This window comes from Orcinus orca, chromosome 15, assembly GCF_937001465.1.
Source record: "Orcinus orca chromosome 15, mOrcOrc1.1, whole genome shotgun sequence".
NCBI lineage: Eukaryota > Metazoa > Chordata > Mammalia > Artiodactyla > Delphinidae > Orcinus > Orcinus orca.
In genome coordinates, this window is record NC_064573.1 from 74,793,900 (window position 1) to 74,806,730 (window position 12,831).

Here is a 12,831-nt window from a genome sequence, read left to right on the forward strand (position 1 = left end):
CCCTGTCCTTTGGGGGATGCAGAAATCCCTCCCGTACTCACACTGATGTGGACGTGTAACGAGAACTGTCTGAGCTCCAGGAAATGCTATGAAGGGACAAAACGGGGTCTCTCGCCTGGCCTGGGATGGGGGCCCAGAGGGATTCCCGGAGGGAGGGATGGCAGAGCCGAGGCTGAGTGATACCTGTGGAGTAACCAGCTGAAGGGGGAGGTGGTGGCTGAAGCCCAGGCGGCGGGAGGGAGCCGGGCACATTGAAAGCAGGCGGCTGGGTTAGGGGCTGCCGCTAGCAGTCTGGCCTCCCCCGCTCCCCGCACGACTGAGGTTTCCTCTCTTTCCACATCCAGGTACAACGACTTCCTGCATGACCCCCTGTCATTGTGCAAAGTTTGCAACCCCAAGCCCAACGGGGAGAATGCCGTCTCGGCCCGCTCTGACCTCAACCCAGCCAATGGCTCCTACCCCTTCCAGGCCCTGCACCAGCGCTCCCATGGGGGCATCGACGTGAAGGTGCCGGGCCTGGGGCTGTGGATGGGGTCAAAGTTGGGGCAGGGAGCAGCAGGGACTCCCAGGTTGGAACAACTCAATGACCTGCCCTCCCCTCTACCCCCAGGTGACCAGCACGGCACTGGCCAAGGCCTTGCGTCTCCTGGCGGTCAGCGGCCCCACGTGGGACCAGCTGCCCCCGTTCCAGTGGAGCAGCTCGCCCTTCAGCAGCCTGCTGCACATGGGCCAGCCCGACCTCTGGAAGTTCTCACCCATCGAGGTCTGGTGGGACTGAGGCTCCATCTCTACTCTGCTGACCCCAGCGGGGCCACCCGACTGGCTGCCACCCTGCCCTCCTGCCTGGCCCCCTGCCCCGGTCCCCCGTGTGAGCGTTGCCACTGTGCCCAGGTTGGGGACCTGGGTCGGCCAGGTTCACTCTCGTCTGGATGGCCTCCTGGGTGGGGAACGGAACCCGATGGGACCCAGGACTGACTCTGTCCCCCTAAGTGGGTGATGCCATCCCCGTCTTCCTCTGCCTCTCTGCGTCTCTCTCTCTCCCCCTGCTTTTCACTCTTTTCCAGCCTTGGGCCCCCTCCTCATGCTGCCCCTTCCTGAGGGCGGGAGCCGGGTCCTGGGACCAGGTTCCGGGGCCCCTAGTGGGGCCGGCAGGAGAGGCCTGTTCCAGTGCCTGCTTCCCAGTGCTGTTTCTAACGGCGGCTCTGGAGCTCCAGCCCCCGAGACCCGGGCGTTGCCTCCGGTTGGCATCTCTCCTCCCAGCTCCCGACCCCAGCCCCACTCTGCTCCATCCGGGAAGTAGCTCCCCTGTTTCTCCTCCTGGACAGCCCCCTTGAGGACAGGAACTTGAAACCAAACAAGAACCAAAGTTTCTGGCCACTTGTGGGTGGAAGGGCCTGAGTGTCCTTCTCTCTCTGGGGGCAGGCAGGAGTGTCAGCCCCCTGCTCCAGCCTCGGCCCGTGCCCCCTCAAACCCAGGCCTGCCCCTGGCCTCAGGGCATTGCCCACAGGTCCCCTGCTATAGGAACCAATTTGCAGGCTGTGCTGCCATTAAAAAGAGAGGCCATGGCCCCCGTGCTGTGCTTCTTGGGGCAGTGGGGCAGGCTGGGTTGGCGCCCTCTCTCTTCTCAGGTTTGGGTTCTGACCATTCACCTATGCATCCTCCTGTCCATCCTTCTGTCTGTCCATCTATACCTTCATTCACCTGCCAACCCACCCACTCCTTGTCCATCTGCAGTCATCCATCCATCCATCCATCCTTCCATTTTCCAATCTTCCATCCGTCCATCCGTCATCCAGATACTGACCCATCTACCCATTCATCCATCCATCCGTATCTATCCCACCATCCGTCTATCCATGTGTTTATTGAACACCTACTTTGTTCTGGGTCCTGTTCTAGGGCTCTCTTAACCACCAAGACCTTCCCAAATCCTACTGGGTGGGGCGGGGACAGATCAACACAACACAGAGTCCCTCCCCACCTGATCTCACCCAAAGCCTACAGTGGAGACTCGCACAATGCGATGTGCTTCGGGAGAGGAAAGCACACAACCCGGGAGTCCGAGGCCTGGGTTCGAATCCTGTCTCCACCTCCTACTAGTTATGGGACTTAATCTCTCTGAGCCTCGGTTACCTCATCTGTAAAATAGGTATAACCACGTGAGCAGCATTTCCCCACGCGTGTGTGTGCACCTTTGGTGGGAGGAGGGTGAGGATTTGCTGCAAAGGTGGCTGTGACGTAGCCCACACGGGGCCTCACACACGCAACATTCATTCATTAGTGAGAATTTATAGAATGCTTAGAACATTCCAGGCACTGTTATAAGGTCCTGGGGATACCTCAGAACAACAGGTATCCCCCCCCCAAAAAAAATTCCTGCTCTTGTGACATTTACATTGGGGAGGTAGATAGTGAAAATAGACATACAGCGTGTAAGATGCTGGTAAGTGCTCTGGAGAAACTAAAGCGCAGTTGAGGGCCGGTGATGGATTTGCTATTTCTTTTTTTTTTTTTTGGCCTCGCTGTGTGGCTCGTGGGATCTTCGTTCCCTGACCAGGGATCTAACCTGTGCCCCCTGCAGTGGAAGCACGGAGCCCTAACCACTGGACCGCCAGGGAAGTTTGCTGTTTCTCACCATAGCTTTACAATTCTTGTTATCTGGGAATTGACAACTTGTGGTTCTAAAAAGCAACTTTTCTGCCGGTACATTTCCCAGCTCCCTTAAGAGTGTTGTCTTTCCCAGGTCTCTTGAGCTCACAACAGCCCTGTTGGGTGGGGTAGGCCGGGATGTTCACATGTGGTTAAAAGGTGCGGATGCAGACTTGGAGAAGGGAAGTGACGTGCCTGAAATCTCAAGTCTTGGGCCCTTCAGAATTAGGACGGGGGCCCAGGTCTGCAGACTCTCCCACGGGACACAGCTCTCCCTCCCCACCTCCTTGTGATGGCGCAGGCCCCAGCAGGACAAAGGTCACCACCCCCCACCACCGTGCGCCGGCCACTGGATCTTCCCAGCCACTCCTGAGGCTGAGGCTTTTATGAGGCCCATTTGGCAGATACAATCAGTGGCTCAGGCTGGTGGAACTCACACAGGGCCACTCTCTAGGAAGGGGCAACTCTTGTCTATTCCCTAGGACGATCCTGGCCCCTCTTGCGGCTTTTCAGGAGTTAAGGGTAGGCGTGAAGCTAAGGTGACTGAACAGAGAATGCGGGGTCATGCAGATGGTGCCCCACTTGAGCTTCAGCTGATCCAGTAAAGGCAGAACCCACCTTTGCAGGGGCCGCCTGAAAGGCAGTTTCCCTCAGCACCGTTGCCCTGGGGATTTCCCACAATCCTCAGCTTCAAGATGGCAGCCGCAGGCTCATCTGTGACTTCTGCCCTCCCCTGCAGGACAAGGGTCTGGCCAGCTGGTCGACCGTGGCCCACAGCGGCTCCTCCTTTAGTGGGCAGAGATGTCTGCCTCCCTTCTTTGGGGGTTTTGTACCTGATTCAGGCGGGACAGTGGAAGCTGGAGACTCTTGGGGCTGATGATTTCCCATCCCTGCCTGCCCTTTCCTGCTGTCCTCTCTCCTGGGTTTTTAAAGTACATGTGCTGTCCCTCCTGGAAAATCGGAAATCGGCATGTAGGCCTGTCGCTGGGATGGGTTTTCCCTGAAATTTCACAGCACCTGCTCTTTGTCAAGGCGGGTGGGGGACTGCAAGCCCATGTGGGTCTGTGTGGTATCCCAAAGGGTTAGGTTGGTTCTCAAACTTCACTTTGAACTTGGGGATCCGCTAGTGTCCCAGGGGCTGCTATAGGTAGTGCAGGGGCGTTCCTGAGTGGCTATGCGGGACTCCCTTCAGGACCTCCAGGCAGCCCCGGCAGTTCCTCTTCTGTCCGTTTATAGGCTGGCTTCAGTAATGTGCTGTCCTTGGAAGAGAGGGTTTGTGTTTGAGAGGGTTTGCTTGACGTTGACCAGACATGGGTGTCCAGTGTCAGTTTACAAACCCCCACGAATGGGGGGCTCACTACTCCGCTCCCAGTGGTTCTGTGATAAAATCATTCTGTTATCAGGAAGGACTTCTGAACAGAATGAGGTTGGACTCTTCTGCCTCCACTGGAGGCCCGCATCCCATCCCAAACCCCTCGTGTTCAGCACAGCTCCCCCTCACCTGCTCCCTGCCATGCAGGGATGCCCCCTTCCGGCACACAAGCCCAGTGGGAGTTGGGATCCTGGCCTCCAAGTGGGAGCCCGGGGTTCCCAGGGGTGGGGGTGGGGTGGAGGATGTAATGGTGCTCAGTGTTGAGAGCTGGGGGTGACAGCAGGCACGGTGGGGTGGGAGGGAGGGAGGGAGGAAGACAGCCATGTTGGAAAAACTCAAAGGAGCTTCATTTCAATAAATAATGCTTTTCTTCTTCAATGAAAGTTTGCACATTAGAAAAGTGAGTAAGGATGGACTTTGGGCTTTCTGGGAGGAGAGACAAGATGGTTCTTCCACCCTGGACTGTGGCCCTGTCCATCTTCCCAGGGAGAAGTTACCACAGCCGCAGAAGATGATGCTGGGGCGTCTGCATCAGGGGACATATCATCTTGAGGAGGCCCCGCTGCCGTGGTTCCTGTCCCTCCTGCCCACCCTCTCTGGGTACCTGGTCTATTCCATGTGGGCAGTTGTCACCCTAGCAGTGGTGGATAAGGGCGGGGGGCGGGGAGAAACCACAGAGCAGTCACACAGATACCAAAGAGTTCAGTTCACAGCCTTGCTAGCTGCTTCCCTTCCGGGCCTTCTGCACAGTGTTCTCATGAGAATGAGGTTACCGGCTGGCCCGGGCCACAGGCTCCCAACAGACACGAGAATAATATTTCACAAGTCACTGGATAAAACTCCAGCCCTTCCAGGGGTCTCCCGGGTAGGGGAGGCGTCCTCACTGGGGCAGCCCGCCCTTCATGCCCAGCTGTTTCTTGAGCTCCGGCAGCTGGGCCAGGCTAATGTTGCTGCCCCCACAAACGATGACCACGAGGGAGGACAGTGGGGTACAGAGCTTCCCCTCTCCTTGCAGCTTCTGAACCACGTTGCTGTAGATGGCGGCCAGGGCTGCCCCACAGGCGGGCTCCACCAGGATCTTCTCCTCATCTGCCAGAGGAGGGGGATGGTGAGGGTAGAGCCAGAGTTCCGCAGGGTGCAAGGGAACAGTTGGGCCACTGGTAAAGCATAAGCCACTCAGCTCTCAGCCCTGGGCACAGACTCTGGTCCAGGACCAACCCCACCTGCCATCATTACCCTACACTGAACTTCCAAGGTCTGAGCCAGGGCTGAGTTTCATCCTCAGTGCTAACACTGAAAAAATGATTGTAATTTCCTGAGCACCGTGTTGAGGATTCTGAGGAATCATCTGAGCAAGAATGCCAGGGTTTATTAGCCAAACTAACTGTGAGTATAGGAGAATTAAGTGGCAGCTTAAGTGTGTGTGTATGTGTGTGTGTGTGTGGGTATGTTTGTCATCCCTGTCCCAGGATGAACCCGGTAAGAGTCCAACTTAGTTACAGACCCACCTCTGAATCCAACACTGAGGCCCATAGTTTCCTTTGTTACCCTGGCTACCAGGAAACTCAGAGCCAACATTTTAAATACTTCGTTATTGTTCCTTGCTGTTATGTTATCAGACTTACTTCTTCATTTGTCCCTTTGGTCTTTCTATTTTTACCACCGCATTGCATTAACTTCCATTAATGGGAAATTCCAGGGAGGGACGGGAGACAGAACTGTGAATGGGATCCCTTGGCACGCCCAGTGGACAGCCACTTAGGTCCCGAATCAGCAGGTCGGGTCTTGAAAGGACTTGGCACATACCCACAAACTTCTCAACAGCGGCCACAGCCTCCTGGTCCGAGACAACTTCAGAGAAAATGGGGTGTTCCTGAAACACCTTCATAGCCTGTGCTGTCACAGTGGTCACGCCCAGGGCTTTGGCAACACTGGGAGAGGCAAGGATGGAGAAGCGGGGGAAGAGATAGGAGAGAGGAGGGAGGCAGACCATGTGCTACCTTCTGGCCAATGAGAGGTAAATGGAAGTATCGTGTCTTTAAAGGGAGGGGGCATAGCTTCTGCCCTGACTTCTTCCTGCTAGATGGAGTATGGGTGTGATAGCTGGCACTTAAGCAGCTATTTTGGGCCATAAGTCTACATGATAAGGATTATGGAGAACAAACTCAAGGATCCTGGGCCCCTGGCTTCGTGGAGTTGCCCCTGGACTGTCTACCTCCAGATTATTTTTATATATGAGAGGAAATAAAGTTCAATTTTGTTTAAGCCATTGTTATTTGGGGCTCCTGTATAATGTGGCCAAACCTAATCCTAATCAAACACCATCTGTCAAAAGTTTGGGGCTGGGATAAGAACTCCTTGGGACCAGGAGCTGTGTTTATTCACCACTGTCTCCCCAGGATCAGCCAGTGTCTTGCACATATTAGGGGCTCAGTAAATGGTTGGTAAATTAGTGAGGTGTGTAAAACCCTGCCACAGAGGAACCCAATAAATGATTAATCTTAGACTTTTCATGCAAGGAAGTGTGATGTTCATGGTACAGAGTCACACAGACTTGGGTTTGGTCCCAGCCGTACCACTCACTGGCTGTGTGACTCTGGGCAAGTGACCAAAGCCTCAGTTTCTTCACCTATAAAATGGGACTGGCATCGGGATCTGCCTCACAGCCAGCACCGAGGGGAGAGCTCCCCAACGCTCACGGAACATAGTGGCAGCACCCCTGCCTACTTACCTGGTGATCTGGGGCAGGGTGACAAGTTTGCCGGCCTTGGTGGAAGCGTGGAAGCTGTTGGCTCCGATTGTCTCCATGGTGATGATGGGCACGTCTCCCCAGCCCACCTCCACCAGCCCCTGGGCAACTCCGCACAACAGCCCTCCACCCCCCACCGCCAGCACGATGGCCCCTGGCTTTGTGCTCATCGTCTCCTTCAGCTCCTTCACGATAGAAGAGTGGCCTTCCCTGGAGGAGGTGGGGGGTGGGCAGGTCAGGGCTGGGCTTTCTGGAGACCCCAGGCAGCCCTGAAGATGCCACTTACCCTCTGTATTTGCCCTCATCCCAGGCGGCTAATGGGCCTCGGGGCTGGTCACCTCGTCCCCGACTCCGCCCTGATTTCCAGCTGGCAGAATCTGCATCTCTACCTGAGGGCTTTCTCTGACCACTGGAGCACTATGACTGTGGCAGCTGGCGGTGCCAGGAGACGAAACCCCCTGAGAGCAGCCCTCAACCAACTATGGGAATTAAGAATTACGGGAGTTGATGCACAGACGCCCCAGCATCATCTTCTGCAGGTGTGGTAACTCTGGTTCATGTTCCACACTGGCTTCCAGGGGCCCCCGAGGGACTGAGCGCCAGCTGCCCACAGTGGTCACTGGCCCATCAGTGCTTTTTATTGGCTTCCCTCCTCACTCCTCTAATGAGTCACCTCCCAAGTCAACTGCTTTCCCTGGAATCTTTGTCTCAGGGTCTGATTCTGGGGGACCCGATCGCACACACCTGTGTATCTGAGCCCATGTGTTCGCTCACGGTCAGGGAGAATGGGCATTGGTGCACATGTGTGTGGGCACCAGCTGCCGTGCCTGTGTGTGTGCTTCTACATGATGATGTGCACACACGTGTACACCGCTGTGTGTGATGGTGTGCATCATGGCAGCTGTCTACTCGGTGGGGTGGTGGGGTGGTCACTACCCACCCCGGGTGACCCTGGGCTCCACGTACCAGATGAGGGGGTCATCGAAGGGAGGGACGTAGATCCAGCCTGAGTTGTTTTTCGTCAGGGCCTTGGCCACCTTGACAGCCTCATCCAATGTCTGCAAGATCACAGAGGAGGCGGGAGGGGTGAGGGGCTGGGGGACCTGGCCCTGCTACCAGGTGCCCTCCGTGGCCCCTGCCCCAGGTTGGCACTCACCTCACCCACCACCTTGACCATGGCGCCCTCATTCTTGAGCCGCTGGATGGTGAGGGCGGGCGTGGTGCTGGGCACGACGATCGTGGCGGGAATGCCCAGCTTCCTGGCCGCGTAGGCAGCTGCCATGCCTGCGTTGCCTGCTGCCAGGGGTGGTGCCAGGGGTGGGGGGTGGAAAGTGTTAGTGGGACTCCCTGACCTCCAGGCTCTGAACCCTCCCTGGGTGACTGCTGGCCTCCAGCTGGAATTCTAAATTGGGGCTTCTGCAGATGTTTGCATGGCCCAGAGAGGTGGAGCCCCTGGCCCCAGGACACACAGCAGAGGACAGGAGGAGGCATGCAGGCCACTTACCCGAGGAACAGACAAAGTGTTCACAGCCTCGCTCAGCCCACTGTAGAGACAAAGAGGGAGGGGATCAGGCCGTACATCTTCCCTCCCCAAAGAGACTGGCTCAGGGAAGGGTGAGGGAGAGTCAGGCCACTGATGGCTCTGGGATCAGTCCACAGGGGACCCTCTGCACTGGCACCCCTTAACCAGAGGAGGCGTTAATGGTGGGTGCTCAGGCCTTGCGAGGAAGTTGCAGGGCCTAGCCTGTAGCTCCTAGGATTTCACACGGCACCGGCCCTGGCCTGTCCAGAAAGAGGACCTGCTGCACTCTCCCGGATGATGCAGAGCCCGTGCTGTACCGTCTTGCAGAGGTGTCCGATGCCCCGGATTTTGAAGGAGCCGGAGGGCTGGGCACTGTCTATCTTGAGATAGACGGTGGTACCAGCCACTTTGGACAGGGTCATGCTGTCACGGACGGGGGTCTTCACGTGCAGGGGTTCGCCTGACATCATTGCTGAGAGAAAGGAAGGAAACCCAGAGGGTCAGGGGAGCTGGCCCTGGTGGCAGCTGCTGCCATTCAGTAGGCAGTGTGGCTGGGAGGGACCTTGTCCCTAACTTCCCAGGAGGCCAAGGACAAGGCCCAGCTTATAGCAACCGGGAGACCTGAGCTCAAATCTCAACTCGGCCACCTACTTGACATGGAACAAGGAATCTCCCTTCAGCCTCAGCTGCCTCATCTGTAAAATGGGCATAAGGGTCATCTGCCCCCCCCCACCTTGCCCACCCCAAGACACTCATACGCTATGCTGGGAAGCTACGAACATCAGAAATAACATCCAGGGAATTCCCTTGCGGTCCAGGGGTTTGTACGCCTCGCTCTCATTGTCGAGGGCGTGGGTTCGATCCCTGGTCAGGGAACTAAGATCCCACAAGCTGCATGGCGCGGTGAAAAAGAAAAAAAGAAAGAAAGAAAGAAAGAACATCCAGACTTTGTAACTTTTGAAGAGCATGAGGTGGAAATAGATTTGCAGGTGCTGATTCAGAATGAGCCACAGGATGGCTAAGTGGCTGAAGCAGGGGCGGGATATCAGATCTAGTCTGTGCAGGGACACATGCACACACACACAATCCACATGCTCCTGTGTGCACAGGACATCTCAGCAAACACACAAGAAGCCAGTCAGGGTGGGGACCTCTGAGGAGAACTGGCACTCGGCATCCCCTTATGTACAATTTGAATGTTTTGCCATGTGCATATATATATTACTTATTTAAATAAGCATTTTTATTTTATTTTATTTTAAAAATTATTTATTTATGGCTGCATTGGGTCTTCGTTGCTGTGTGTGGGCTTTTTCTAGTTGCGGCGAGCCAGGGCTACTCTTCATTGTGGCGCGCGGGGCTTCTCGTTGTAGTGGCTTCTCTTGTGGAGCACGGGCTCTAGGGCACGTGGGCTTCAGTAGTTGTGGCTCGCGGGCTCTAGAGCGCAAGCTCAGTAGTTGTGGCGCAAGGGCTTAGCTGCTCCGCAGCATGTCGGATCTTCCCAGACCAGGGATCGAACCCGTGTCCCCTGCATTGGCAGGTGGATTCTTAACCACTGCGCCACCAGGGAAGTCCAAAATATGCATTTTTTAAAAACTAACCTTCAGAAAGCCCTGTACCCAGTTAGGGGAAGCTTTTTATTTTTTTTAATTTTTATTTATTTATTTTATTTTATTTATTTTATTTTGCAGTACATGGGCCTCTCACTGTTGTGGCCTCTCCCGTTGCGGAGCACAGGCTCCAGACGCGCAGGCTCAGCGGCCATGGCTCACGGGCCCAGCCGCTCTGCGGCATGTGGGATCTTCCCGGACCGGTACACGAACCCGTGTCCCCTGCATTGGCAGGCGGGCTCTCAACCACTGCGCCACCAGGGAAGCCCTATTGTTATTTTTTATAATAATTATTATATTATTTAATAATCACTTCTAAAGTGATTACCATGTGCCAGACACTGTCTTAAGCTTTACAGATATTAACTCACTTAATCCTTTTAACAGTCCTAGGAGGTGTCATTATTCTCCAGTTCTGGTGAGGAAACGGACTCTGACTCTGTTTTTCAGGTTGACCACATGTACCTCTTATGATGCGACATTGACACTTTTCTAGATGGGAGGTGGGGTGGGGTCTATGCTTCCTCCTCTTGAACTGGGTCGGAGGTGGGAGGGGCGCTGTGGCTGCAGTGGAAGTGACGCTATGTGACGTCCAAGCAGTGAGGTGCTGGTGAATATTTAACTGTGGCTTCTCCGAAGGAAAAGAAAGTCCTGATTTCTAGTGTGTGGCTCTAGCCCAGTGTGGCTCTCAAGGCTGGTCCATGTAAGGTGACCCAGCTTCCACCTGGCTGGTAAGCTCCCTGTCCTAACCCAGATGCCATGATGGGCGCAAGCCCAGGCCGCACGTGGAGGCCACAGGTAGGTGTCCCGCCCGACAGTTCCAGCTGAGATTCCAGCTGATGGCCAGACATGGGGTCTGACTTAGGGATGACCCTAGCCCAGCTACCGTCATCACACTGCAGCCCCCAAGTGAGACCCAAGTGGGAACTGCCTAGCTGAGTCCAGTCAAGCCCCAGAGTCATGACAGGTAAAGAATGTCTGCTGTTGTTTTCAGTCACTCACCTTGGGGCACTTTGTCACACAGCAATAGAGGCTGGAGTATTGACTTGCCCAAGGTCACACAACTAGGGAGTAGGGGAGGCAGGACTTTTATTTTTTTTTTTGGCCATGCCACGTGGCTTGTGGGATCTTAGTTCCCCAACCAGGGAATGAACCTGTGCCTTTGGCTGTGAAAGCGTGGAATCCTAACCACTGGACTGCCAGAGAATTCCTAAGTGGGGGAGACAGGATTTGAACCAGGCAGTCTAGGCCCAGAGCCAGGCTCTCTCCAGGACACATGGGTGTGGCTCAGGGTCTCCTGTCTGCACGGATTCTGGGTGACTGAGAAACTAAGGTGGCCCAGATTCTGACCACGCCCCCTTTCCATCCTGCCTCTCCTGCTGAGTCACAGGGGAAACTGATTCTCCCCAACTTGATCGGAGCCAGAATTGATCAGCGGGTGGTTGAACAGCCTATTTGCTCCTCCCCTCCCCCCCACCCCAGAAGGCCAGGCAAGGGTGGCTACCCCCTCCCATCCCCCCACTACATTTCCAGTGACTCCACTGGTCCAGCCCCTGGACCTGGGTACTCCTGGCCCAGGCATCCCCCCTCCCGAATGGTCCAGATATGCCTGGCTTGGAAGAAAAGTGGGGGATGGCGTTCTGACCACCCCAGCAGCCTTAGCACCCCCCAAATATGGGCCTCCCATGTCTGTCTGAATTAACTGACATTCAGGGCCTGGGGGGTGGGAGCCCAAACACACGCCACCTCTCCCCTAGATCTGCTGAATAAAAGTCAGAGACACTCCAAACCAGGGGCATCCCCACATCTGTTTGAATTAACTTTTAGTTCCTGGAGGTTATTCCTCAAACAATGGCATTCTTGTTCTGGTTGACTGGACCTTAAGGTCTTATGCAGGTTTTATGCAGGCAGCCAAGTCCTGGCCTCAGGGAGCCCTCCTGGTGGGGGTGGGGGAGGCACCCACCCCTTTCAGGTGGATTCGGAACACCCGCCCCCAACCCGTCTCCCACTGTGCCATTGGATGCCCTCAGGTGAGGGGGCAGGGTCCCTCCAGCACAGTGCCCTGTGGAAAGGGGGCATCTGTAAACTGCACTGGGCAGCCATTCCCACCTGCTAAGACTTCAAAAAAGGAGGCTGAGCCAGGTGCAGAGGAGGGAGAGGGCGCGGGAAGCTGCAGTCTGCCTACCTGTCACCCGGCAGTCAGAAGTTACAGTCTCACGTGACTCACAGTACGAGCTCAGTAAAAATGAACTATTATTATACATGGACTGAACACTTTAAGTGCACTATCTCATTTCACCCTCACAACAACCTTAAGAGGAAGGTTCTGTTATTATTACCCCCACTTTACAGATGAGGAAACTGAGGCACAGAGCTGGCAGTGCACCCAGACAGTCTGGCTTCAAAGCATGGGTTTTTATGCTCAACTGACTCTACCTCCCCCCTCTTCCCCTGGGAAAACCCAGGCTGGCCGCAGGCACTCCAGTCGCAGGGATGGAGCTGAGGATGGATGGGGCCGCTTACCGGGCAAAGGCGATGAGCTGGCGGCTGCACAAAGCGTGCAAGGGAGGGATAGATTGGAGATGGTCTAGATGGGTAGACGGCCCACGGACAGATGAAGTGCAGAACAGGTAGAGTGTCTTCAGAATCGTCCCGGGGCTAACGGGTCCGGGCTTTATCCCCCCAGGCGCCTCCGGGCAGCCAATGGGGCCCCAGGACAGGCCACACCCCCTCCAGGCCCCGCCCCCTGGCCCAAGGCCGGGGGCTTCCAGGAGGGGAACCAGCAGCTAGCGGCACCTCTCTGGCAGCTGCTTCTGTCTTTTTCCCAGTGCCGCTAGCCATCTCTCCTTCCCCATCCACAACCTCACTTGCAAATGAGGACAAATACCTACTTCCCTAGGGATTTTAGGAGGCTGCTGGAGGAGGGTGT

At 55.7% G+C, this 12,831-nt stretch overlaps 2 protein-coding genes across 3 annotated transcripts in view; one reads left to right on the forward strand and one right to left on the reverse strand.

Moving 5' to 3' along the window:
- PLBD2 (phospholipase B domain containing 2) overlaps positions 1 to 1,567 on the forward strand; it is a 28,020-nt gene extending 26,453 nt beyond the window's left edge. For both annotated transcript variants that reach the window (XM_033408778.2, XM_004281461.4), the window contains exons 11-12: positions 345 to 507; positions 611 to 1,567. In XM_033408778.2, the coding sequence (XP_033264669.1) occupies positions 345 to 507; positions 611 to 778 (331 nt within the window). In that variant the 3' untranslated portion in view covers positions 779 to 1,567. The remainder of the gene's footprint in view (positions 1 to 344; positions 508 to 610) is intronic.
- A 2,814-nt stretch (positions 1,568 to 4,381) lies between these two features.
- SDS (serine dehydratase) lies at positions 4,382 to 12,541 on the reverse strand. Its single transcript, XM_004281494.3, has 8 exons — positions 12,426 to 12,541; positions 8,610 to 8,764; positions 8,275 to 8,314; positions 7,927 to 8,066; positions 7,737 to 7,828; positions 6,753 to 6,980; positions 5,828 to 5,952; positions 4,382 to 5,110 (listed from the first exon to the last, which is right to left on the reverse strand). The coding sequence occupies exons 2-8, from the start codon at positions 8,760 to 8,762 to the stop codon at positions 4,902 to 4,904; spliced, it is 987 nt and encodes a 328-aa protein (XP_004281542.1). The 5' UTR covers positions 8,763 to 8,764; positions 12,426 to 12,541; the 3' UTR covers positions 4,382 to 4,901.
- Positions 12,542 to 12,831: the final 290 nt, after the last annotated feature.

What these genes read in the sequence shown, in the direction of transcription:
- SDS (XM_004281494.3), bottom strand. Translation starts at nt 8,762, where the DNA reads ATGATGTCAGGCGAACCCCTGCACGTGAAGACCCCCGTCCGTGACAGC. An exon ending in TCGGACACCTCTGCAAGACG is followed by an intron (nt 8,315 to 8,609) that starts GTACAGCACGGG and finishes TTGTCTCTACAG; the next exon opens with TGGGCTGAGCGAGGCTGTGA. An exon ending in ACACTTTGTCTGTTCCTCGG is followed by an intron (nt 8,067 to 8,274) that starts GTAAGTGGCCTG and finishes CACCCCTGGCAG; the next exon opens with CAGGCAACGCAGGCATGGCA.